The sequence below is a fragment of the Abramis brama genome (genome assembly GCF_963993115.1).
Source record: "Abramis brama genome assembly, chromosome: 1".
Taxonomy (NCBI): domain Eukaryota; kingdom Metazoa; phylum Chordata; class Actinopteri; order Cypriniformes; family Leuciscidae; genus Abramis; species Abramis brama.
This window is the reverse complement of record NC_139963.1, coordinates 18,319,802-18,346,946: the sequence shown is the minus strand read 5'-3', so window position 1 is coordinate 18,346,946 and position 27,145 is coordinate 18,319,802. Positions and strand designations below refer to the sequence as shown.

The window sequence follows — 27,145 nt, the reverse complement described above, 5'->3', positions numbered from 1 at the left end:
CTTTTAAATGTGCCATTTCTGAATTAAACTATTAATTTCTTTATAAAACAAATCTCACTGACCCCGATCTTTTGAAAAGTAGTTGGTTTGATGGTCTTAGCTGGTTTAAATAGGTCTACTAGCCTGGCCAAACTGGTGTTTAGTAGGACGGCCAGCTGGTCTCCCAGTCTGACAGCTAAAAAAATAAATAAAGAGATCACCTCTTAAACCAGCTTAAGCTTTTATTCTCAGCAGGGTTGTTGTTTTGTACCAAAAGTACTAAAATAGCTGCTAATAGAATCATTATGGAACAAGAATTGTTAAATGGAATCTCTAAGTAACTTTAATTCCTTTTGATTCCCATTCTTATTCCCCCTTCTCTTCATTTCTCAAATGGTGTGAGTGAGTTTGACAGTGACGACTGGCCGCTGCCTTTTATACAGACAGTGTAACTGTGTCTGTATGTGTGAGATCACTTCAAAGATCTCAACTTCAGAACCTTAAACCCTCACAGGCTCAGAAAAGAGAGTCTCTTCCCATTTCTTTTCTTCACTGATCACTCCATCCCTCTCTCCCCTGAGATCCCCGTCTTCAGATACTCCAGTTTGTCTTTTAGGAGGCAGAATGGGTCTCTGGGGGGGGAAGACGCTGAGCTTGTTGCCAGCTACACGTTAGCGGTTGCCTTAGCGCTTATGTGTGTCAGCCACGGGTACAGGCTAACACTGCTAGCACATCCAGATCAGCGAGACAGACAAGCTGTCATTCACTGTCACATGCTGGCTGTCTCTCTGTCATACATACCAATGCTGTTCGCTTCACACATACAAACACACTCCGCCCAGAAAGAGAGAAAAACAATGCAATAGCCGAACGTGTAGTAATTCTATATTCTGTGCAAACACAAGTGAGGAGAAGTACTGCTGGAGATTTCAGCTAAAACCAGAATCAGATGGTTTAATGTGCTTTTTAATTGGTCATTGATGGTCAATAGGTGATCTAAACTGGAGTAGATGGTTGATTAGATACAAGCTAAGAGGGCTGAGGTTAGGCTCAAATTGTTTGTCAAAAGTCTGGCTACATGAGTGTAGGATTAATACTGTTGAACTAAATTCATTATACGGTCTATTATAGTCAGGGGTGCACATAAGTGGTGCGCAGGTGCACATGCGCTACCCAATTAAACAATGCGTACCAGATGAATTGCCGCAACCCTCATTTGCGTACCTAAGATTTGGGGATAGATAGTGCGTTTCCCAAAAGCATCGTTGGCCAACTATGGTCGCAAGTTCATCGCAATGTCCATTGAACTCTATTGGTAACGAGGGAACTTGCGACCATAGTTGGCTAACGATGCTTTCGGGAAACGCACCCCTGGATAGGTGCGCAATCTGTGGTGTTGGATAGGCTTGCTTTAAGATAGTAACTCTAGTAAGCGCTTTAAAGTTGTCATTTCTTTGGTTTTCAGAGTTAGAAAAGCAGATATTTGCACATTTAATTTCCAGAGCTTGAAACAGTTATGTTATTTTGAAAGTTACAAGGTTTTAAAGATCAGACATTCTGTTGCACTTCTTCTCTTAATTTTCAGTTGAAATTAAAGTTCATGTGAATCATGTCACATGACATTATCCATGCATCCCTCTAATTTGTTCCTCCCGTGAGGTGGGTTAAGGAAAAAATGCATTTGAAAATGTGAGGACCAAGCAACAACCCCAGGTTCTCCCTCTGAGAACAAGACCAAAAATGTTATGTGCACCCCTGATTATAGTACTGCCAACTATTTCAGATAAACCCCGCCCTATTTGGCATGTACAGTGGTCACTTTATGTGCTGTTCAAACAATTTCTTCCTGTATAGAGATGCAGTCACATTTACTGTTACTCAGCAAATTTTCGTGAGCGAAATCCAGTCATTTCAATAGGAATCCATGTAATCGGTATTTCTCGTGAGGGTGAAATATTTCCCCGCGCAGACTTCGCAGAGGGTTCAAGTTGGTCACACAGATTTGCTTGTAAACGTTTTGCTTGTAAACTTTCAGTGACTGTACCTTAAGTAGGTCATAATAAGCTGCCAAATGTATCAGCTTTTACACTGATAGTCAAAAGTCCTGCTTTGTGAGACTTAGCTAAGCTCAACCTTAGCTTAGATGACCTCTTATCAGCAACAAACCATCTACCATTTTCCCAAAACCAGACTGACCACCTCAAACTTGTTTGACCTGAATTATTTTTTTTATTTTTTTACCAGCACGCAGTGGAAACAAAATGTTCCTCTGTTCTGCTTCCCTCTGTCTTTCTCCATCTATTTTTTTCTCTCTCCAACTTCTTCTTCCGTTCTATAATGGCCTCTCTCCTCCTCCCAGCCTGTTTCTGGTTCTCAGAAATGTAGCTCTGCCAAGCCGCATGGTTCCACGGACTGTAATCAGTGATTGGCAGCTGGATCTTGATGGATTCAGTGAGTAGTAGCGATAAGTGGTCAAGCTCTATGAGAGAGAAAGAATAGCTCGCTCACCGGATTCCCAGCTGAGCCAGGACTAGCCCCTTTAGGTTCAGAGAGAAATCACCCATTCCTTTTCCACCATTTTCCTTCTCTCTCTTTCTGTCTTCTTCATCGCTACATCAATCTGTGTCTTTTTTAACTCTTTTTTTCCTCCTTACAGCTGCAGAAGACTCCAGTGCACTTTGGAATATGTTCAAAATGGCATACTAGCATACATCTTACTGCACAGTATATACTACATAGGCCTATATACAAATATAGTATGCACACAGCTTGCAGTATGCAACGATTTCAAACCTTAGCACACTAAATCATTGTCACGATTATGTTATGAGTGGCATACAATGATCAGCTTGAAAATAATTAATTAGTAAAATAAAATATTATTTGACAGTCTGATCAAAAATGATTGAAAAAATGAAAAAAATATTATTATTTTTGTTTAAATGAAGACCACTACTACACAATTTTACGCCAATGTTCTCTTACACCAACTTTATGCTTTATGAATTGCAGCCTGACACATTTCGCAATGCATTACAAATGAAATTTGTAAATTTTTATGTACTAGAAGTGTTGGTGTAACCGATCCTACTTGACCCACTCCGAGTGGGATTCGAAACAGGGTCTCCAGCGTTGGTGGTGGGCTTGTTAACTGCGTAGCCTCTAGCGTCAGTCGCTAGCGCGACTTTTGAGGCCAGCGGAGTGAGGTTTACATGCACAGCTCTTACTGGCCTATGTCTATTACACTCACCCCCCTAAACCTCACTCCCATCCGGGTCACGGCACCAAATATAAACAGTCCTACTCGACCCACTCCGAGTGGGATTCGAACCTGGGTCTCCAGCGTCGGAGGCGGGCATGCTAACAAGGACGCAGCCTTTGGTACTAAAAGTGTTGGTGTAACCAATCCTACTTGACCCACTCCGAGTGGGATTCGAAACGGGGTCTCCAGCATTGGTGGTGGGTGTGTTAACTGCGTAGCCTTTGGCGTAAGTCGCTAGCATGCCTCTTGAGGCCAGGGGGTGAGATTTACATGCACAGCTCTTACTGGCCTACGTGCGTTACACTCCCCCCACCTAAACCTCACTCCCATCCGTGTCACAGCACCAAATATAACCAGTCCTACTCGACTCACTCCGAGTGGGATTCGAACCAGGGTCTCCAGTGTTGGAGGTGGGCGCGTTAACATGGATGCTACTAACGTCAATTGTCAGTCGCTATCGCACCATTTTAGGTCTAAACAAATTTTGCTATAACACAACCTTGTAGCAGTGCTAAGAACTTGCGTTGCGTTATGAATTATAGCTTTAGACATTTTGCAGTGCGTGACAAATGAAATTTGTCATTTGCATTCACATACTAGCTCATTGTACGTTTGACTTAAAAATGCTTGTTATAACACAAACTTGTGGCAGTGTTAAGAACTTTTGTTGCATTATAAATTAAGGGCCTGACACAAGCAATGTGTGACAAATGAAATAGAATGTGTGTACAGCAAGCAGTTGCATTCACATACTTGTGCATTGTACTTTTTGGGCCTAAAAATGGAAGTCCAGTTCATTGCATTATGGAATACATTATAGCACACAATGTGCTCTATTGCACACACTTTGGCAAATGAACCAGGACATCCAGGTACTTCAAGTGTAATTTTGCATACTGCGCACAGTGTACATACTTCATACTGCAAAGCTAGTATGAGTACTATGCCATTTCGAACATACCTCATGTTCTCTCTCACAGCAGCCCAAAGATGCAGAAGTGCGGATAGAGGAAAGACAGACGGATGGAGGGGAGAGGGGGCAATGGAGGGGAAGCGAAGGGGGGCGGGGTCCGTGTGACTGGGTGAAGTGTACGTGTGTCATGTGACAGGAAGAATGTAAGGGGTTTCACGAAACTTTGTGAAAGCAGTTGAGGCCATTCTCCCCTCTCATTACTCACTCGAGTCATCCTCTCTGTAAAGAGCGTACATCACACTGACAGAATGCCATGATTTGAGAAAGGATAGCCTTTTATTTAATCTCAATTTTCTCTTTTTTCCTGCACCTGTTTTTCTTTCATTATCTTCACTCTCTCTCTCTCTCTCTCTCTCTCGCTCTTTCTTTTGCTCTCCCTGTCTTCTCTCTCTTTTTTCCGATGCTTGAATAGAAGTGGACCAAAAAGGTAAAGACCACAATGAACATAAAAACCACAGCTCGCTCCGCCCGCCCTCCTCCTCCTCCCCTTCCTCTTCCGTTTCCTTTCCTTCCCTCATCCCCTTCTCCTAACCCAGCACCTTGTGTAGTGCTCATGTTTGATGTTTATATCCCTCCTTCTCTCTTTCTCTCTATTGTTTTCTCTCTTTCTTTTCTCTGGCTTATAACCGAACCTCCTTCCAGATTTGGTTCTTGTTTCAGATAACACAGACACGCGCCATCATATGTACGGTCCTGCATACACGCACTAATCCCTGTGCACAGAAGACCTCATGCATGCATATCGAACGCACACGCACGCAACTCTCACTTGAGGAAAAACAGCAGAACTCCATCAGCTGTCTTGCTAAAAGTTCCAATTAAGTCTATTTGAGAAATTAATAACCATCCTTTAATCTGATCACTTCTACCCCAAGGGAAACACGCTCTCCGACTAAATGCGGCACATGTACGCGTGCACGCGCTCTATTCTTTCTCTCTCGCGCGCACTCGCACAAGCCACTTTACTTCGAGCATTTCTCCGTTCTACTTTTCTGTTGGACAGGAAGTCATTTCTCCCACTAAATCCATATCCTCAGCCGACACGCGCACCCATCTGTGCAATTCCACCCTCTCTCATGCACCATCATTTATTCATTCCTCTATTGTTTGCGATTAATTTTGTATCTGTCCTTCCAGATCCAAAGCGACTCCTCCATACAGTTTGAGACCTTTTTTCTTTTTTTTTCAGACCCTTTTTTTTGTTTGTTTATGTCTTCCTTCCTTCCTTCAGGATAACCCTTACGTTTTGTCTGTATGTTATTTTGGATTAGAGTAACGATTTGTAGAGCTGGTAACTGCCCGACCCCCCTGCCAAATGCTCTCTCCCATTTCCAGGTGCTTCAATGTCTCTCTTTACAAGCTTTCTCTTTTTCGCCATGTCACGTTCTCTCTCTTTTTTCATCTGTATTCTGGTTCCTCTACTCTCGGTTGATATCCTTCCAAATTCTCATGTGTTCATCACAAGCAGCCACAGGTTTTCTGAGCCTACCTCAGACACTCCCCCCTCTCTAATTTGTTTTCTGCCAGTGGCCTCATTCTTCTTTTTAATCCCTTCTGTTTTGTTGTCTGCTCTTGGACGCTGCTCAGTGGCGTCTGTAGCAGTCGCTCCCTCCCTGTGGTGTGTCCGCATGTGTCCAAAGGGGAGGGTATGGCGACAGTTGGCATCTCTGTAAGATGGCTGCTTTGTTAGGCAGAGCCGGTTCCACTCACACGGCCTCTCTCTGTGGTGCCAATCACCTCGCAGCCTGATTCAGTTCAGCAAGCCAATCACGGAGATTTGGGGCTGCTGTACTTGATCCTCTTGCCAGTCTCCTGAGGACTCAGTTTCAAACTTTTACAAGACTTGAACCGAGCTTGAACCAGGCATAATTCAGCCCCATTTCATCTACAGCGGGCTATACGATTTGAACAATCTGTTCCAAACCCTAGTGAGTTGTCTTGTATCTGCTAAGGTCTCCACATAGGCAGCAACTGTAGTAGTACATCACAGTCTTGAACATGATTTGCTGCTTGCTATTGTAAGTCAATTGCAGGTGGTATTAGGAGGTTATATATAAGGGATGGGAAACGTCGGTCCTGGAGTGCTGCTGTCCTGCAGAGTTTTGCTCCAACCCTAATCAAAAACACCTAAACAAGCTAATCAATGTCTTAAGGATTATGAAGGCCAAAGCCACATGAAGGCAAGCCTGCAACCTTAGCCGAAAAAAAGCGTAACCTCTGCTAACGATGCGGGAAGGAAGGAGACAAGAGATTTTTTTATGAATGTCAATGGAGGAGAGCCTTCACTATGCTGAATAAACTGCTTTTGTGGGAAAATGGCTTATCATTTAGAATCGACAGCCCATCAGCTAATCTTCAACATGTTCTTAAATAAATGCTGTTTTATAAGAGAAGTCACGGACAATTGTGTGGCAGGTATGATTCAGTTTACGCCACTTCTCATTCATTTCTATGGTATCCGCAAACAGTGATTGACTGTCGCACAACTCTGAACGAAATTCAATGACGTCAAGGCTGTAATGTGATTGGTTATCAAGGCACATATGATCCAAGTTAGCCATTACGCTTTCTCCAATGGTAAAGCCACATACTCTTATATCTCCCAATGATAAGACCATCTGTGCTAAGGCTACAGGCAGGTGAGTTGGAGCTAAACTCTGCAGGACAGTGGCACTCCAGGACAGACATTGCCCATTCCTGGTATATATCCATTCTAAACAGGATGTCATAGGTACCTTAAAGGGTTAGTTCACCCAAAAATAAAAATGATCCCATAATTTATTCACCCTCAAACCCCATCCTAGGTGTATATGACTTTCTTCTTTCAGCCAAACACAATCTGAGGTATCTTAAACATATCCTGGCTTTATAATGGGAGTGAATGGTACTATTTTACCATTCAAGCCCCAAAAAAGTGCATCCTTCCATCATAAAAGAAATCCATGCGGCTCCAGGGGGTTAATAAAGGCCATCTGAAGCAAAGCAAAAACAAACATATTTATAACTTTATAAACTATAATCACTGGTGGAAGAGTGACCTCTGACCCAACGCTTGTCACATTGATGAACGCAGAAGCGCAGAGGAAAGAGCAAAACAAAACACAGATCCCAAATTAGAAGTCTAAAGTGGGAATTTTTACAGAGAAATGTCGGAGGAGCTTGAGTTTGTTGCCCAGCCCTATTTGTTTGAATCGTGAGAGGCGTCTACTCTCTCCTAAGCTTACGCTACTCCTACGTCATACATCGGGTCATAGTTCACTCTTCCGCCGGAACTCGATTCACGTTCGGCCGTTACCTGAAGCCAAGTGATTATAGTTTATAAAGTTATAAATAGGGATATTTTTCTTAGAAAAAGGAGCCTTTTTGCTTCAGAAGGACTTTATTAACCCCCTGGAGCCGTATGGATTACTTATATGATGGATGGAAGCGCTTTTTTTGGGCTTCAAAATCCATATAACCATTCACTCCCATTATAAAGCTTGGAAGAGCCAGGATATTTTTAATATAACTCTGATTGTGTTTGGCTGAAAGAAGAAAGTCATATACACATAGGATGGCTTGAGGGTGAGTAAATTATTGGATCATTTTTGGATGAACTAACCCCTTTAAAATAATCCTACCAACCCCAAACTTTTGAACATTTGTGTCAGCTAACAAACATAGACTAAAAGCTACAAAAGTACATTTTTAAGTATGCTAAATTATTTTGTACTCCTCAAATAATGTGGCCAACAGGGTGCAATCCCATGCTCCAGGCCTTCTTTTTTTTTTAAATAATGTATAAATCGCAAACAATATTAAATTCAAAATGTTGAAATTCTTCTCCACGTTCACATTACCATAAAAATTTGAAGTTTGTATTCTGTGTTTTGAGCCAAGAGGTCAATTTATGACATTGGAACCTCTGTTGGTTAAATGCGTTTTTGTTATACGAATTAGCTGATCAGAGTTCACTAAACTTGAAATTTAGTTTGCATTCCCACCCACCCACATATGCATGGATATGAATGGAAATTAACATGAAGTCCAGTGTGGTTGTACATTAACACTCACTCACACATACTATGCAAATATCATTCGAGACTTTCACAGACCTACAAAGTTTACCATTACCATTTTTGCTAAGCTAATGACTCAATACTCCAGTGAACAAAAAATACACATAGTCTATTTAATACTTTTCAGTTCTATAACTGTATTTATTACTCAGGTCTCTGGGTTACTCTACTCTGATTTGTGAATTGTGATATTCTGTGATCAACTATTTTTATGCAATTATGCTAATCTGAATTATTGACTTGCACCAGGCAACTGATTTCCTACATAGCTGTGCTAGTTTTGTCTCTCGTAGCACTTTGCAGTCAATACTTCAAGTCCATTTATTGATGTATTTGTTAAGTGTAATACGCTGAATAATACACAGTTAGCCAGTCGTTATCACAAAATAAACCCTGACGGGGTTATCGGGAGGACCCTGACACAATTGACATTTCTTTAGAATTTTCCTAAAGCTCATTGCAATGGATTTGGATGTGCAATTTACACAGCCAAAATGATAGAAGTGTCACAAAAATGAAACCTACAAATGTCGTCTAGATAGATAGCTCACCTAGGGTTTGGACTGAGCAAATCTGTTACCTTCTGCCCATATTTTTTTCGGCCCTTTACATGTGTATTTTCCTGACTGCACCATTCAGAAACACATGTGTGTGTGTGTGTTTGTGCACCCTGTTCTGTCTCTGTTTTTGTGGGAATGAGTTCTAAACCTGTTCTGAGACCTGCACCTGAATCTTCCACTCCGCTGATGCTGACATCAGTTTACACATCTTCGATGTCGGCCCTCCATTTTGTTTCCTCCCCATGGTGCTGTTGGCGAGTGTTGTAAGAGTTCTGCCCTACATTTCAGAGTGTTCTTACCTGCAATCATGCCACAGCGGACAGCCAGCTCCCCCTCCTTTCCCTTCTTCCGCCGCTTTATCTGTCCTCTCGCTCTGCTGCTAATTATTTTCTCTATCTTCTATCTATTTCATTAACAGTTAACAATTATTTTCATTAACAACATTGTCTTGACCACCCACCCGCCCAGTCTTTGTTTATTAACACTCGGTGGTTTAAGGATCGATTAATTGTCTGATTATGGAGTCCTATGGGAAGTGCCTCGATGCTGTTGTGCTCAGGGTTTGTCTTTGTTTGAGACACACACACTTTTTTCTCTCCTCTTGTCTAGTGTTAAAGGGATAGTTCAGGTAAAAAGAAAAAGAAGTTATCTAGCAGAATCTCCAAGCTTCTCTTCTCCATAAGAAACTAAGTGGTGACCACGGCTTTCCATTGGACCCCATTCACTTTCATTGTATGGAAAAAGCAGCCTGGACATTCTGCTAAACATCTTCTTTCATGTTCTAGGTTTTGGATTTATTTATTTATTTCAGTTACTGAAAATTAGTTTTAATAGTTCTTATTTTTAGCTTAGGATAACCACTGGTTTCAATGCGGTGATTAAATGATCACAGAATCTAGATTTTCAGGTGAACTATCCCTTTAATACCTGCCAATATATCAAGTATAATCCACGCACACACATTGTCTCACAACCTGGGCTGCCGCTCGGCTGGGCAGTAAGGGAGATAGGAGATTGTCTGAGCGCACTTGTGCATGTGCATTGTTAAAGCTAAAGAGCCAAAGCGTACGCAGGTGGTCACGAATTTCAATGAGTGTGTAATGTGATGTGATTCAGATACAGATAGACTGTTCTGGACTGACAGCGCTGCTGTGAGAACAGACTCAGGGGACAGAACGCAAAGCCTACATAACAAGGACATCCCAACTGTCCCCGTAATTCTACGAAAAATATATTAAATATTTATATATTAAATTTTTCAGTTTTCTGTGACGGTTCTGTTTAGAGATTTATAGAGGGTTAGCCGATACAAAATATAATTAGCTTAGTATAAAAAACATTATGTCTATGAAAAATCCTTTGTAATGATAGGTGTACCAACATTTGTGTCCTGGCATTGTGTTGACGATTGTACAGGCATAACAAAACTGACATATAGATGAGCTTTATACAGTAAGCCTATGTGTGTGTGTTTTTGAAGGATGTTATTGAGGTGTGTGTATGTTTTAGCTGTGTTTGCGTGTACATGTACGTGGAATAAACGTAGCACATGTTTTCTGTCTTGCTGCTAACCTCTTGCTGTCCAGGACACAATCTGGGAGCCCTTCTAGCTTTTATCAAATTAACTCAATCCTAATTCTCATTTCACAGGAATAACCTTTGACCCTTCGCCTTTTTCCATCCCTCTCTGCTTCCAAGCACACAGCAACACTTCTTACAACCTTTAACTGTCTTTCTCTCTTTCTCGCTCACATTCAGATGCACAAAACGGCAGTGTTTTACACCTACCTCTCTGTCTACATCTGTCTCTCTCTCTTAAAAACACACACTGATGCTCATCCACATTCTTAACGCATCACTGCTGATGTAGAAAATAAGCACACAACGACCCATTCAGATTTGAAGGGGATGCCCCGTGCCACACAGAGCTCTGCCCCCTGTTGGCAGCACTTTTGTACCTGCCAGTAACAGGTGTAGGATTCAATTAAGCAGCATGTTCTCAGCAGTGAGGCCAGACAGTTAGACGCCACTGCGGGAAGGCCTGGAGGAGCCCTGACTCTCACACACACGCACACACACACATACCTGACTACACGCAGTAGTGGATGTAGTACTGTACATTCTTTTCCTCCTTCCTTTGTAGATTGTGCCTTAGCCAAAGCTGATTTTTTTTTACTCCAATATTATCTATAAATATTATGAATAGTCCTAATTATTTATAAGTTAAATAATTCATGTATCAGAGGCTGGCCATCCTGCCCAGAGTGCTGAAGGTAACTTTTAAGTAATGTGTCAATAAAGTATCAACTTTGCCTCAGGTGTTGTGCCTAAATTAAGAAAGAACATTTGAGGCAGTTATTGACACAGATCTATTTAGATCTAATGTGGAAAGCTTAGCTCAGATATTTTAGTCTTAGAAGAATATTGAGATCACAAATCTGAGTCTTGATCGCAGATTTTGCTGTCTTACCGGAGGAAAATGTTACTGCACAAAGGATGCTCTTTCATGCCTCAGGAGACTTAATTGTGTTCTCTGATTTGTATTAACATGTCTAAATGGAGGTATTGAGAAATATTTGATGAGTTGGTGTTGAGTTCATATCTGATTTCTATATCAGATATTGCTGACATAAGACAGTTTTATTTTTGAGAGGTCATGTTTCTGAGGGACTTGTTAGGGATAGTTCACCCAAAAATAAAACGCGCCCTCATGTCATTCCAAACCTCTACAACGTTATTCTGTGTAACATAAATTGGAAATCAATGGTCGCCAAAACTGTTTGGTAATTTTCAAAATATCTTCTGGAACTAAATTATGATAGAACTTTCACTTTTTGATTAAGTTTTCTGTTATATATCAACTTCATTTCCGATTTTTCTTCTAAAATAATAGACATAAATGAGACAATTGTGCATAAACAGTATCAGTATAAAGCTAAAAATGAATGTGGATATCTTTCAGATATTGGATCAGAAATGTTTGAATTCATATTTCTTTTACTTTGGTATCTGAGCACAGTTTGAGACATGTTGAGATGTCTGAACTGTATAAGCTATGGACACGTGAGATTTCTGAGGTATTTTGTTCAAGTGAAAAGTCGAATCCCTAAACAGATGTCTCCATTCCATCTAATTACTTTCTAGGACAGTGTTTCTAAACTGGTGGGTCGCTAGATATTTTGAGTGGGTCGTGGAAAGTGTGCAGTCAAAGAAACAACAACAGCAACAAAATGTAATTCTAAATGTTTGTTCTGAATCGAGACTTTTATTTTGAAAGATATGCGTGAAAGCTGTTGACTCTTCTGTCAGATGCATTTTTAGTAAAGAGTGCCTGAGAAAAGTGCCTGCGGTCAGATTAGATGTTTTCAGGCTATTTGTCAGTGTCATTATTCTAATGTCATTTTCGTAACTTGTTACTAAATAAAAAGTCATTAAAAATTACATTTCCTGTCCAGTCAGATGTTAAACTGTGCTTGTAGTGCACTCTTTATTTGCGCTCGCTGTATATCACTTCACCACATATACGTATAAAGAGCAAAAGAAAATACAAGCATGCAACAACATAGTTACATTGTCAATTAGTAAGTCATGAAAAAGTAGGTACAATACTTCAAACAAAAATTCTTTCAATTGTGTACTTACATTATCTTAAACGTTTCCAAGAATTTGTAAATTCAGAGAACTTCATAATTTTAATTAGTGCCCGTCCCTTGTCACGTGTCGCCTGTCAATGACAATTGTCAATATCTGCGATATCCCTGGTTTCCGCTTGTACTGCCATAGTAACCATGGTGACAGACGTGGACAACTGTGGCATCTAGCGGCACGCTGTTGTTGTTTTCGTTCAAACATTATGGATCATGGCAATCAGACTTTGGGACAAAAGGAGAAATAAAACGAGGATCAATATCGGCGTGGCGTTTTCGAGATGCCGAGAGCTCCACGTCCCTACTAACTTCGACTTGACAGAGTCAAGCATGTACTCTCTTAGATGTACTCATGTACTCTCGCTCTTGCATGTACTTTATTAGACAGATGAGCAAATGTACATAAAACGAATCAATGTTATAAAGCTCAACATGATGAAATGTTAGAATATGATCAGTATGTTGATCTAGCTTACTGCTAGTCTCATACAGCCAACAAACTAACACATATAATAACATTATATCTTTCAACAAACTCAAATGCAGTTTAGTATGATAGTGTAGACTAGGGATGCACTGATACCGATACCAGTACTCGGATGTGGGTCCGACACTGTGCCCATGTACTCGTAAAACTACCCCGATGGCAACGAGACATTAGCATAACCTCTTGTCAGTTGAGCAGATAGTCGAAGGAGGTTTATGTCAGCCATTTGGAGATATTTTAAGATAAGCGATGATGATAAAAGTAGAGCAGACTGCAAATATGCTCTGCTAAATTGTCAAGAGGAGGGGTGAGAAATAGCTCCTTTAACACAAGGAATTTGAATATACAAGTTGTATTAACTTTGTTGCAGTCAGAAAGTGAAAAACATCTGATGAAAATAAAACATTGTTAGAAGAACTGTATGGTAATATTAAGTACTCATATCGGTACATGGTATCGGCAAGTAAGTACTTTATGTACTTACTAAGTAAGTAATGTAAGTACTTGTACTTGGTCTGAAAAAAAAGTGGTATCGGTGCATCCCTAGTGTAGACCAAGTGAAACAGTGCTGCGTTACCTCACAATTTTAATTTGTTACATAAACTGACCCATATGAGTAGTAATTCAGCAATTGAGGGTAGTTCGGTAGAATGACATGTCCTCATTCCTTTATATCCGTGGGACTCGTGTGTGGCGCTGATATCTGTCTCTCATTAGCAATCGCGACCTGCTTCATACCACAGTCATGTTAAAAAACATGAATGTATTCACTTATCCATAACCATTATTTCCCATAAACATTATTAGATCCATCGGCATGACGACAAGTTCCATAATTCCGCTTATTCACTGCGTCATCAATTTACACCTTTGTTATTGTAAGAGGTTAGTGACCCCAGCGCGAAAAAATGACATATTATAGCTTCAATGTAACTGGCACTTCATTTGTTAGCTGGGAAGGATTTGCATTGGATGTTCAGTCACTTTCCCAAAATACCACTTTATTTTCACTTTGTATTATTTTGTATGTTTTTAAATGACTTTAGTGGCTCATACCAATTTACTAACTTTATGGTATTAACAAAGTTTAGGACTGTTTGGCCTACTTAATAGCCTTAATGTTAGTCATACTCTTACTGTTTATGTGTATTTTAAGTAAAGTGGGACGCTTTAGGAAGTAGGAATTAGATCAAATTAAAAAAAAAATAAAAAAAAAATTGTGTCACGGCTTAATGACCATGGGAAAATGTGGGTCCCATGGCCAAACCAGTTGAGAGCCACTGGACTAGGAGACAAAATTGAGATGATAAAGAGATGTCTTTTGTGTTATTTCTTTCTGTCCTAAGGGTGGATAAAGGGAACAGTAAAGGTATGAAAACAATTATCATTTTAATAATAGTTCTTTCTATAGGTAAAAATCTCTAGCACTATGAACGACAGCACACGGAAGCCCAGCCCAGGTTGAGTCTTTTTGTGTTTCATAGAGATGGAGGTGCTAATTCTCTTCTTACTCAGGGTTTAAACAGTAGGAAGTTGGTTTCAGTCCTAGGTAAGTGTGACTTACCAGGACATTGTTTTTGCAGTGAACACCACAAGATATCGAGGTGAGAGCGGTAGGGTGACCTCAGCCTGGTGTAGATTGACAAGGATAATTGCACACTGTGTGTTGGTCATTTTTCCAATAGTTTGGTATAGGATTGTGTTAAAATTCTTGTTTAAGAAAGAGAGCGAACCAGAGCTCAGTATACAGTAGGGAACTGAGCTGCCAGAGAGCACAGGTCGGGTTTAATGAATTCTCTCAGGTCACACTGTGTGTGTGGGAGTATGTGTTTCTGTGGACTGAAAAGTCCCACACATACACACTCATTCCTATCTCGAGCCTCTGTAATTATCATATTCACCATAATAAGCCCTTTGTTACATCCCTAATAAAGGAAATAAAGAAGCTCTAGTCTAGAAAGACATATAGAAAGAGAGAGCCAAAGCCTTTATCTTAAATTAGAGCATGCTGAGCTGTTTGTGGATAGCAATCGCTTGAACGTTGACAGCACAGCAGCTGGAGTCGATGCAGGGTGTGTGTGTGTCTGTGTGTGTGTGTGTGAGATGCTTGTATCGCCCTCCATGTAGTTGAGCAGACACTTGGACAGGCCTCCGGGAGCTTTTCTCTGTGTAACCTAGATTACAGCCCCTGGCATTAATACTGCATAAAGAAAGCTTTAACCCTGTGACACGGTATGGAGTTTTCAACCCGATGTGCTAGGCTCAAATATTACTTCCTCCATAGACTCTGACTCACTGTCTATATAGGAACGACCCCTCTTAGCCTGTTCTGTTCAATGACTGTTTGGGGAAAGCGTGTGCTTGTGTGTGTCTGATGTTGCATTTGTCCCAATTTCCTTTGAAACTGAGGGTACTCGTTCTTTGTTTTATGGGTCACCCATATAGAACAGGTCAATATAGTGTGTTGCCGCTCCTCTCAGGAAGGCACTGCCTCCCTGCTCTTAGATGAGTCTATTAATATGCTTTAGTTAAGAGATTCTGATTTGTTTGCTCCTCTTCATAGTTCTTCTTTTAAATTGGCATTTTTCAGTGACAAATGGTATTAGTAGTCTAAATACTGGTGTTTGTAATAGGATTGTCTTTGTATTTTGATGAGAAATTGTCAGACAGAGGTGGTTTAAATTCCGCTGTATTGGACCTGTAGAGAAAAAGTGGAATTTAAACCACCTTGCTGCTTAACACTAGCTGCTTTATGCTGGTTAGGTCTGGCATAGTGTGAGGATAAGCATTGCCATATTGTAAAACTATGTTGGTGAAGCTGGATGATGGATTATGATCTTTCTGGTAAAGTTGATTGACCAAGATTGTGTAAGCTAGTCTGTTGTGATCACCAGCACATGTGTGAAAGTTGCAAGTGTCTTTTGTACAGGACTTGCATTCTAATATTTACCCAGTTTGACAGAACTTTGTGTTCTAGTAAATGCCATCTTCAGACATTAACCTAGGAAAACCCTGCTGAAAAAAAAAAAGCCATCTTACGGTAATCAGTCTGTTTTTATTTTTAGAACATGAAACCAACTATCATGCTACAAAAAACACCTTAAGGTTGAAGGTTGTTTATCATCTTGACCAAGATGGTCTATCAGGGCAAAAGCAGGTTATCTGACTATCTAAAACAGTGTTTCCCAACCCTGTTCCTGGAGGCACACCAACAGTACATGTTTTCGAACTCCTCCTAATCAACCACACCTGATTCAACTCATCAGCTACTTATAAACTCCAAGACCTGAAATGGATGGGTCAGATTAGACTTAGGCTAATGTGACAAAATGTGTACTGTTGATGTGACTTCAGGAACAGGGTTGAGAAACCCAATCTAAACTACCTTGACTAGCTTGGACCATAGCCATGCAGTTTACCAGTTGGTGAAACTATTCGTACAACATGATCTTTCTGGTTAATCTGACTGAGCGAGACAGTAATGATGGTCAAGTTAGTTATGAAGCTTGGTGAGATTAGCAACAAAATGGTGAAGCTATACTTGTTTTCTTAGCAGGGCATTTCTAAGAAGAGTTCGTGCTAATTTCTTCTACATTCCTAAAGGATGAAGACTGCACTTGATAGGTTAAAAACTAATTTAGCTTAACCTGTATGTATTTCTTTAGCTATTATCTGTAATGTGGTGTGCATGGATGTGTGTCTCTGTGTTCATGTGTATAATTTACTAATTACAAAAATCCTTTCAGTTTGTCTTTCAGTTTCTCATGTTTGGTGTATATGTGTGTGACTGTGTAGCAACAGTAAGTACTGGCTGTCTGGGACACACATAGCCTATGGCAGGAAAACCCCACTAGCTTACCCGCCCCCCCCCCCTCACAGCTGTCCCTTGTGACATCACAGTACTGATGATGTCTGCTTTCTTTTTCCATAGACACCCCCAGCTCCCTTTCCCCACACCCCCAAGCAGTAGCTATATTCTCTCAGGTCCAATACCTTCTCAGTCTGAGAGTGAGAAACTGCGTCAGCCAGCTAATTCACACCAATCCCAGGTGAATGACCTTGTTCAGAGTACAGAGATACATAGATACAGATTGGTGTGTGTATATGTGTGTGTGTCTTGAACAAGTACACCTAGCACATAAAAGTTGAGCACTGCAGTTGTTTTTGTACATGACTGGCATCCCAACATTCGTCCTTATTCAACATTAAACACACACAAAAAAAAAAACATTTTGACATTACAGCAGTCCTTTGTGTCAGAGCAAATACCAACTTTATACAGAGGCCCAGTCTCAAATGGCACACAGTTTTCTATAGATAATAGAGTAGTCCACTGGTCATTTTAGGTTTCAAAAGGGTCACAATGCGTGGTCCCTTTAAGACTACTAGGTACCCTCAGTGCTTCCTTTTGCAGAGCCTCCCTGCACTGGTGTGGACTTCCCAAGTGCAATATTACCCAAGAGCCCATGTGTTCACATATATATTTAAAGGGAGACTGCGGGTACCAATTGGGCTATTGATGTAAGAAAACCCTGCTGGAAATTCAGTGACATACCAGTTTAAGGTGGACAGGCTGATTTGTTGCTGGATTAAGTGATCTACTAGGTCTAACTTCCTTGTTCAAGATGGTCTACCGAGTTTAAATCAGGTCCATTTGGTGATGGTGCATCTGCTGAATCACTGTTTTCCAACTCTGGTCATGGGCTACCCCTAAACGCTGCACATTTTGACTCTCTAATCCAAAACACCTGATTCAACTCAATTCTTGGGAGTGACTGAAATAGAGTTAGGTAAAGACCTGAAATAGAGTTAGGTAAAGGTGACATCCAAAATGTCCAGGACTATGGTTGGAAAACACTGCACTAAACAATCTAGACCAGCATGGACCAGCTAATGACCATAAATTATCAACTTGGTCTGGCTTAAACAATTTGAAATCAGTTAGCATCAGAACCTGGTTTCCCTCCTGGTGGAACAGGCCAACAGACTTGCTGCAATTCCAATGTGGTTTACCAGCTCTGACCAGCTTGACAAAGATGGTCTAGCAGCTTGAAACCAGGTACACCAGTCAGAAGTCCAGCTAACAAACCGTCTATTCCAATTTAGACCGGTTAATGACCACAAATGATTGGTCAATCTTGAAACAATGTAAAATCAGTTACCATCAGAAGCTGGTGATTTTCCAGCAGGGAAGATGAAGTGGGGCAGGGTTTAAAAAATTATTCCCAGCAATATATGAGCACAAGCAGCCAGGATTGTGTCATCTCCCCTCACCAGCCTTTAGTCCGGTGTGCAGATACTTGACTAATGAACATTAACACTCTTTCATTAGAAGAATGGTCATTTATCTCATGTCCTCTCTCCCATTCTCTCTTCCTCTTTCTTGCTGCCTCATTCTCTTTCATATTATCATCCCTCATGGCCTCACACCAACTCCCCTTCTTCCTTTATCCTCCATTTATCCATTTGTCTTCCCATCAAATTTCTCCTCTTTTTAATCCTATCACACCATCATTCTGTGAATTCTTGCTGTCCCCTCCTTGTTATTTCATCTCTCCCTCTCTTTCTCTCCCTTTCTCTCTCACTTCTGCTCTCTCTCTCTCTTCCACATCTCCAGTCTTTGTATGTCCTGGGACTCTATTAAGGGTGCAGGCAGCAAGTTTGCTGCAGGAGGCGGAGCATCAGTCGGGGGCATGGTGTAAGGATCCCCTGCAGTCTGGTGACCGTCTTTACGTCATGCCCTGGACTCCGTACCGCACAGACATGTTGTACGAGTATGCTTCATGGGAAGACTTCAAGCAGAATCGAGCCACAACCACCTACAAGTGAGTGAGGACAACAGCTTGGGTCTACAACCAATAACCGTCCCTGTGTACAGTCTACAAAATAATGATTTTTTTTTAAAAAACCTTACGTTCAGCAAAGTGCTTTTGTTGTTTAGAGTTCTTGGGGTTTTAAGAAGGGTTCTTGAGTTTCTTCTTGATTTTACATTATATATTGATTACATTTCAGTTTAGCATATTGTTTTTCCATATCATTCCTTGACAAGTATATACGAATGTAGACTCCTGATTTCAGATCATGTTTATAAAACGTCAGAAATTATAGAGTTTTTCATGTATGGCAAGTCATCTCAAATAACGCACTCTTCTCCCACAGGCTGCCAAATCGTGTGGATGGAACAGGCTTTGTCGTGTATGATGGTGCTGTTTTTTACAACAAGGAACGTACACGCAATATTGTGAAATACGACTTGCGCACACGTATCAAGAGTGGAGAAGCCATAGTCAATAATGCCAACTACCATGACACCTCACCATACCGCTGGGGGGGCAAGTCTGATATTGACCTAGCAGTGGATGAAAACGGTCTATGGGTCATCTACGCTACCGAGGCCAACAATGGACGATTGGTGGTCAGTCAGGTCAGTGTCACTGAACAGTCCAATTTAAGATATTGGATTTCAGCTGAGATCAGAATTACGGTTACATTGTAGCTATCTTCCATTTTCCAGATGTGGAGTAATCAAATTGTTTTGTTGTATCCAACGAACACAATTACAATCTGAATCCTTTTCTTTTCACTGTCTTTCAGGTTAACCCTTACACCCTACGCTTCGAAGGAACCTGGGAGACCAGCTTCGATAAGCGACTGGCATCCAACGCCTTCATGGCGTGTGGTGTTTTGTATGCCGTGCGTTCTGTTTATCAGGATGATGACAGTGAAGCGGGTGGAGATCTGGTGCTGTACGCGTACAACACCAATCGAGCCCGGGAAGAGTCTGTCCACATTCCCTTCCCCAACCCCTACCAGTATGTGTCCTCTGTGGACTACAACCCAAGAGACAATCAACTTTACGTCTGGAATAACTACAATGTTGTGCGCTACCCCCTGGAGTTCGGGCCACCGGATCCCACTGCTGGTAAGTGACAGAGAAAGAGCGAGATCAGCGGGAGGCAGAGGCTAACAGACAGTTTGATCTGTTAAGTGTCAACGTTCTGTTAGTGTTCCCCTCTGTGTCTTCAATACATTGTCTTTATGGTTTAATTAGCTGTGGTCATTAGCGTTTTGTCAGATCAGAAAAAGATTTCTAATCAATTATTCATTCTCATCTTCTTGCCATGAACATTCTCTGTCTGTCTTTCTTTCTCTATCTCTCTCCCTCCATCTCTCGCTCTCCTCCTGTATTTCACGCTATCCAGTTCTCAGGGGGACTGTGTGAACATATAGTCATGCATTAAAGACTACCAAATGCTCCTGCTGCTTTAGTTACATTCTTACCAACCTTCTCATATTCCTTTTGCAAGACACATCAAACGTTTAGGATTTATTTTCTGCTATTTTGTCTTCTTCTTTCATCTTCATCAAACATCTGCCGACATTCTCGCTGACTCCGTAGGTGTTCGGAATCTGCTTCTCTGCCTATTACTCTCTTGTTGCCTCAGTTTCAATTTTCTTTGCATTCCTGTCTGTCGTTCTCTCTTGCTCTCAGGTCCTCTTGTCACCACCCAGATGAGCAGCAGCACCACCACCACAACAAGACCCGTCACTTCCAGCTCCATCCCCTCAACCATACGACCTCTTCCCCCCACCTCTCACCCGATAGGGGCCATCAACAAGGCGCCAGATCTGCGACCTATCACCGCCACTGTACCGGTGACGCGTAGACCCTTGCGCGTCCCACCCCAGGGCCCTGAGCTCCAAGTGTGCGAAGCCAGAGTCTCCCGAGGGGTGCAGTGGCCCGCCACCCAGAGGGGGGAAACCGTAGACAGACCGTGCCCTAAAGGATCATTGGGTGAGTTTTAGATTATAGTGACTGTTTGTTGAGAGATTAACATTGCAACTACATGTCACCTAACTCTCATTAGAGTATTAGTAGACTGTCTTCTTAATATCTGCTAACACTTTATTTTGATGATCCTCAACAGATGAACTATAAATAATTTTACAACTACATGTAAGTTCAACTTATTCTACTTACCTGAAACTTAACCCTAACCAAACAGTCTACTATAATCTACTAATACTCTAATGAGAGTTAGTTGACTTGTAGTTGGCAAGTTAATTACAGTTAGTATAATGTCTAAAGTTGACCATCAAAATAAAGTGTAACCCGAAATCACAGCCCATCAGAACATATCTAATATACAGCTATAGATAAACAGCAATGTGGAGCAGGTTTTTTGACCAAATACTTGTTGCTGTGGGTGGGACAATCCAATGCGACATCACTTATCTCTTCTATGGCAATCTGAGTCCTTGTTCTTGTCAGTTGTGACCTCGTCACTTCATTTCAAGTGACGAGGTCACAACTGGTAATAACACAGACTCAAATTGCCATAGAAGAAATGAGATTTATTGCTTGACACAAGGGATGGGTTTCGACCAAAATCCTCAAGGTATGAGTTATTTTACATCATTATAAACGTATATATAACAATATAGTTATTTTTGCTGGAAATTCTATAAAAAAATTGTTCCACCCACTGATAGTTGCACGGATATCTACCAGGGTAAAAACATTACAGCAGAATGTCTCAGTGCTGTTTGATGTTTCAGCGTGTTGCACTTGATTACAACATGATGTAATGTCAGAAAGAATCACAGCTTTACAGGAAGGAAGGGCGCATGAGGTTTATGACATAAAGGTCACGCGATGTTTGTGGAGACAGCTTTTCAGAGAAGTGTTTATTTTGTTTGGTCTACTGGTTTATAGTATATGTCACAATTTATGTACACATCTATGTGTATACGCCCATTTCTTTGTATGGAGAGCTTGCTTCCTTTTCCTCCTCATCTCAATATTCTCTCCAGCTGGCAGGTCCTCTTGGGAGTCATAGATAAAAGGCAGTCCCTTGCAAATGAAAGAGTGATCTTCAAACTCAGCAAGGGTTATCCCTGCAAAACTGCCGAAAATGAGCCGCTAGACAGAGTACAGACGACAACACCCTCCCCCACCCCCTCACCCCCCCTTCTCCATACAACTGCTGCATCAAATGCCTCTTTATTGTCGTGGGAGAAAAGCATCTCCTCTCTCTGTTAGCATCTCTCTCTCCTAACCACCGACAGAATGCTGTCTTTCTTCTGTCACCTTTTTTTCCCATCACTGAAATGACAGACAAGTTAAATTAGCAGCGGCTTTAATTGGTGAATCCTGGCAGATCCTTCAAAGCCAATCTATAGTGGATGAAGGAGTGGAGAGGAGAGAAAAGCAGACAGCAGCTGAGAGTGAGAGAGAGAGAGAAAGCGAGGGAAGGAAAACTCCCGGTGTCTCTGATCTTGCTGTAGCTGCTGTAGTGCTGCTTCACTTCTCCATAGCTTTTCCTCTCTCTTTTTTCTCTTCCTTCCTCTCTTCTTTTGAGCTTTTTTGTGTTTTGGTTGCTGGAAAGGCCTGCCGTTTGTTTGATCCCAGCATGTTGTCCTCTCTGTGAACTCAGATAACTAAACAGCCCAACTTAACTGAAAATGAGGAGTGGCAGAAGGTGTCTCCCTGGAGGTGTTTTCTCAGCATTCAGAAGTGCTGATGGGATGGCCGTGCCTGGTGTGTGATCCTACACAAGTGTGTGCAAGAGTTTGCGATGGCGTTCATGTGTCAGCAAGCTCATTTCCACAGAAAAAGAAAAGTGTTTTTCGTGCAAGGTTTCACAGTGAAGCTCTGAATAGCACTCTCGCTCTTTCTTACTTTCCACGGTAACTCAAGATTTATATTATATATTTTGTATGAGCCCTATCATACACCCGGCACAGTTTTGCTACTTTCAGCCTGACGCAGTTATCTTTTTTTTCACGTCCTGCGCCACGTTGTTTAAATAGCAAATGCATTTGCGCCCATTTGTGCGCCCATGGGCGTGCTGGTCTGAAAACGAGGTGTGTTCAGGTGCATTGTTGGCGCGTTGCTATTTTGAGGCAACTGAAATAGACTGCACCATTGACCAACTGAAACCTGGTCTAAAGTCAATGGCGCAGTATTTTTCTTTGTTATTTAAAGGGCGCTTTAGTAATATGTGCCTATAGGCGGGTCCACAATGCACATACACTGCTTATTACACACACAGGGACGTGCAGCAGCACACAAACATGCCAAATATTAAAAATAAAAGGATTACAATATAAAAGATTAATATTGTGTACATAAAGATATGGTGGAATCTGGCTTGTCCCATAGATGGTCCGCTTGCACGCTTTAACCTCGCGCACGAGCAGATGTGTTTCCTCTCTGGAGATGCGTTCAGTCTTTCCGCTTGCAAATTCCACAATGTAAATAGCAATCCACCATGGTGCGAGCGCAGCTGGCTTTTAAAGGGAATGGGAGATGAGTCTCTGATTGGTTTATTGCACGTTATGCCCAAAACACACCCATTACTCATTAAGAGAATAGTGACAACCAATTTAGACCATGCGTCGGGTGCGCCGACCATTTTTCGCGTCGTTAAACTAGCAAAAGTGGATTCGGACACACACTAAGTGCACTTGCGCCGTGCGCTTTAGACCATGCGCTTAGATCGTTAAAATAGGGCCTTATATATTTATAAATATATAGGGCCCTATTTTAACGATCTGAAACGCAAGTATCAAGCGCGAAACGCAAGTAACTTTGTGGGCGGGTCTTGGGCGCTGTTGCTATTATACCGGCGGGATAAATGACTCTTGCGTCCGACGCAAATCTAAAATGGGTTGGTCTGAAGTAGCTTCATTATTCATAGGTGTGGTTTGGGCGTAACGTGAAATAAACCAATCAGAGTGACATCTCACATTCCCTTTAAGAGCAGGCGCGCTTGTTCCATGGCGGATTGCTATTATAACGGCGGATTTGCCAGGCGCACGCCAGGAGCGCTTCACAGCCGAGGAGACCGACGTTCTCGTCAGGACCGTAAAACACAGAGAAGTGGCATTGTATGGGGATGGGAGAAACCCACCCAAATTAGCTTCGGTTAAACAGGTATATAATAATGTGGGTAAATGTGTAAGCTAGATGTATGCTTTTATAATAAATCTATCTATCTATCTATCTATCTATCTATCTATCTATCGTTCGTTCGTTTGTAATAATATGATTTGCAAAAATGAAAACTGCTGCTTCTGTGTAGATTAGAGAATCAAAGTGTATGTGCGTTGTGCACGCTATACATTATGGTCAAGCATGCGCCCTTAAAATAGCATAATGAACAACGCGCAACGCGCCACTGACTTTAGACTAGGTTTTTTCTGGCCAGTGGCGGAATTGTTTTCTAAACCTGTAAAATAGCACCAGGGATTGTTTGCGCCGGAACACGCCTCCTTTTTTGCGCTGAACCGCCCCGGGAGCGCAAGTTCATTCCCTAGTTTAGCGACGTGCTTCTGTGGAGGGAAAAGCGCGCTTTGCGCGGGTGCAAAATAGGAATGAAACATGCGTCGGTGTACAAAGTCAATTGCGCTGGGTGCAAGATAGGGCCCATTATCTCTCTCCCTCCTAACATCTGGTTTTGTCTTTTCAGGCATTGCCTCCTTCCAGTGTCTATCCTCTCCTGTGCTGTGGAACCCTCGCGGCCCTGATCTAAGTAACTGCACCTCGCCGTGGGTCAACCAGGTGGCCCAGAAGGTGAGACCACTAAAAAGTTAAAGCTTGCTCCGACCCCCCCATTCCCTGTTCTGCTCTGTCCGCTACCTCAGCTATTATCATTCCGGCCTCAGCTCACATTACCACACACTGGGTCATTCTTTTGACATGATTTGGAACAAAATCTCTCTATTCTATCTAGTTCTAAAAGAGAGTTTAAAAGCATCTCAGGTGAAAGTCACACTGCACTTAAACATCAAGGACTGTTTGTTCTGCTTTTCACATATTACAAAACTTGCAATTTTATTTTAAAGGCATCATATAACATTTTTTGGCATTTTTTCCCCTGACATTTTTTTCAAAAATTGCTGCACCGAAAAGTTAAAATTTTGTTTATTAGTCACTCTTTCTTTGATCCGTCAAATTAAATGGACTTCTGTTACTTTAAGACTGCATATTTAAATTAGTCCAGCTATTTAACTGATGGTTTGCTCTTTACTGCAGGTTTGTTCTCTCTTCTCTAATATAGTTTGCACTACCTCCTACTTCAATAACAGACTCAATAACACTGTGACAGATTCACAACACAGTCCAATAACAGATTCTGTTAACTAAAACTAAAATTAGAAATGTTGCCATTGTAGCTAAATGAAATTAATTGAAGTTAATGCACTAAAATGACTAACTGGAAATAAATAAAAATTAAATTATTCAAATTAGTAAAATGTAAGTATTAATATTTAAAAAACTAATAACATCGTGCCACAAAAGTGCCTGAAATTTAAACAAAAATGTCAAATATAATGAAGATATTAAATAAAAAGCTTATTAGAAATGTAATAGTATATAGATAATACTAAAACATTAAAATAATTTTTTTTTTCCTAAATGTATAGTTTTTTATGTGTATGATGATTGCATGGTAAGCATGGATGGCAACAATTGAACCCCTTTTTTTGCATTATTCTTTTAATTGTGACCAGAGTAATGTTAGCGATTTCATATCTATTATTGTCCTGCACTTATTAGCAAACACATTATGCAGATTTTATAATGGTGTTGTCACTATTGTAAATGACTGAACTCTTTGTTTACAGAATATGATTAAGGACTGTCAACTGTAAAAGGCTTTAGTAAATAAATTGCATTCTTCAAAGATTCACAATTAATTAAAACATTCACATTAAATTATGGTTGTTATATTTTTTTTTCTGTACACAGTACTATGCTAACAGCATGTGTTTTATTTTTTTATTTTTTATGGTAATACAGTAGTGTACTTTAATGTACCTTCAAGTACCATAAAAAACACAATGGTATATGTTATTTTTCTTTTACTAAATGCTTCAGGGCAATTGCAGACATATATGTTTCTGCTTTCAAATCAAGTGAGTAATTTTATCACGTTTCACGCTTTCGTTTTTTCCCTTTTGGTTTTTTTATAATGGCTTGATTTAGAGAGTCATTAAAGATTTGCTGTCTTTTGTCTGTGCGTTCAGCAGAATAAACCCAGAAACCCCCAGCTCACACCCCCACAGCGCACAGCAGGGGTTTGAGCTTTAGAGACCAGTCTGTGTGTGTGTGTGTGTGTTCACTGTGTAGATAAAAAGCGGAGAGAATGCTGCAAACATCGCTGCTGAGCTGGTGAACCACACGCAGGGCCGCATTCACGCTGGTGATGTCAGTTCCTCTGTCAGACTCATCGAGCAGCTATTGGATATATTAGACGCACAGCTGCAAGCACTCAGACCCGGGAATAAGGAATCGGCTGCCAGGAACTATAATAAGGTGACAAATGCATGCATGCACGCTCTCACACACACATTTGCCCTTTAAACAAGCCCTTCATGTTCTGTTTGCTGCCACATCGGTGTACCCTCCCAACTCATAGCCTTGACATGAATAGAGGCTCGGCATACACCTATTTCTGCCTCACTTCTTTCCCCCTTTTTATTGCTTTAGTAGCTCATTTTCAATTGAAAAAAATAATAATAATAAATTGAAAAAGTTATTATTAGGGCTGCAACTAACGATTATTTTGATAGTCAATTAATCTGTCGATTATTTTTCCGATTAATCGATTCAAGTCAAGTCAAGTCACCTTCATTTATATAGCACTTTTAACAATATGAATTGTTTCAAAGCAGCTTTACAGTGATAATAGGAAATTACAGTAACAGAGATTGTTTTGGCTTTACAACAGCTCTAGAATAAAGTTATTGTCCAGCTAAAGTTAGTTTCGATTGATTGACTCACATCCGTTGCGAAGATCATTAGTTGTGCTTTCCATAGATAATTAAACGTAATTTCATGGGGAAAACATGGAAATACTTTGTTGTTTCAATCACATTGTTTGTTATATCTATTTGCTTGGTCGAGGTCTATGTGGGCTTTGATTCTTTTGCTGTTGTTGGCTGTAAGAGCCAATAAAGTAGATTATAAATTGACTCAAAATCAGATGATTGACATGACTCTTCTACATGAATTTGTGAGTGTAACTGAAGCTGTTTTGTTGTGTCTTGCAGTGGCAGAAGCGAGAGAGGACCTGTCGGGCTTATGTTCAGGTATTGTGCAGTGTTATCTGTATGAGACACTTCACCTCTCGTATCTCGTCTTATCCTCCGTTTCAGGGTCCGTAGGGTG

At 41.0% G+C, this 27,145-nt stretch overlaps 1 protein-coding gene across 3 annotated transcripts in view; it reads left to right on the top strand.

Moving 5' to 3' along the window:
• The first annotated feature begins 4,601 nt into the window (after nucleotides 1-4,601).
• adgrl1a (adhesion G protein-coupled receptor L1a) overlaps nucleotides 4,602-27,145 on the top strand; it is a 60,721-nt gene continuing 38,177 nt past the window's right edge. The window contains exons 1-9 of one of the 3 annotated variants that reach the window (XM_084131243.1): nucleotides 4,627-4,641; nucleotides 16,713-16,766; nucleotides 18,584-18,791; nucleotides 19,126-19,390; nucleotides 19,561-19,888; nucleotides 20,459-20,761; nucleotides 24,441-24,544; nucleotides 26,105-26,290; nucleotides 27,028-27,066. In XM_084131243.1, coding sequence (XP_083987369.1) covers nucleotides 18,703-18,791; nucleotides 19,126-19,390; nucleotides 19,561-19,888; nucleotides 20,459-20,761; nucleotides 24,441-24,544; nucleotides 26,105-26,290; nucleotides 27,028-27,066 — 1,314 coding nt within the window. In that variant the 5' untranslated portion in view covers nucleotides 4,627-4,641; nucleotides 16,713-16,766; nucleotides 18,584-18,702. Of the gene's footprint in view, nucleotides 4,642-16,712; nucleotides 16,767-18,583; nucleotides 18,792-19,125; nucleotides 19,391-19,560; nucleotides 19,889-20,292; nucleotides 20,362-20,458; nucleotides 20,762-24,440; nucleotides 24,545-26,104; nucleotides 26,291-27,027; nucleotides 27,067-27,145 lie in introns of those variants that run through there. The other 2 variants (XM_084131242.1, XM_084131244.1) reach the window with 2 other exon arrangements.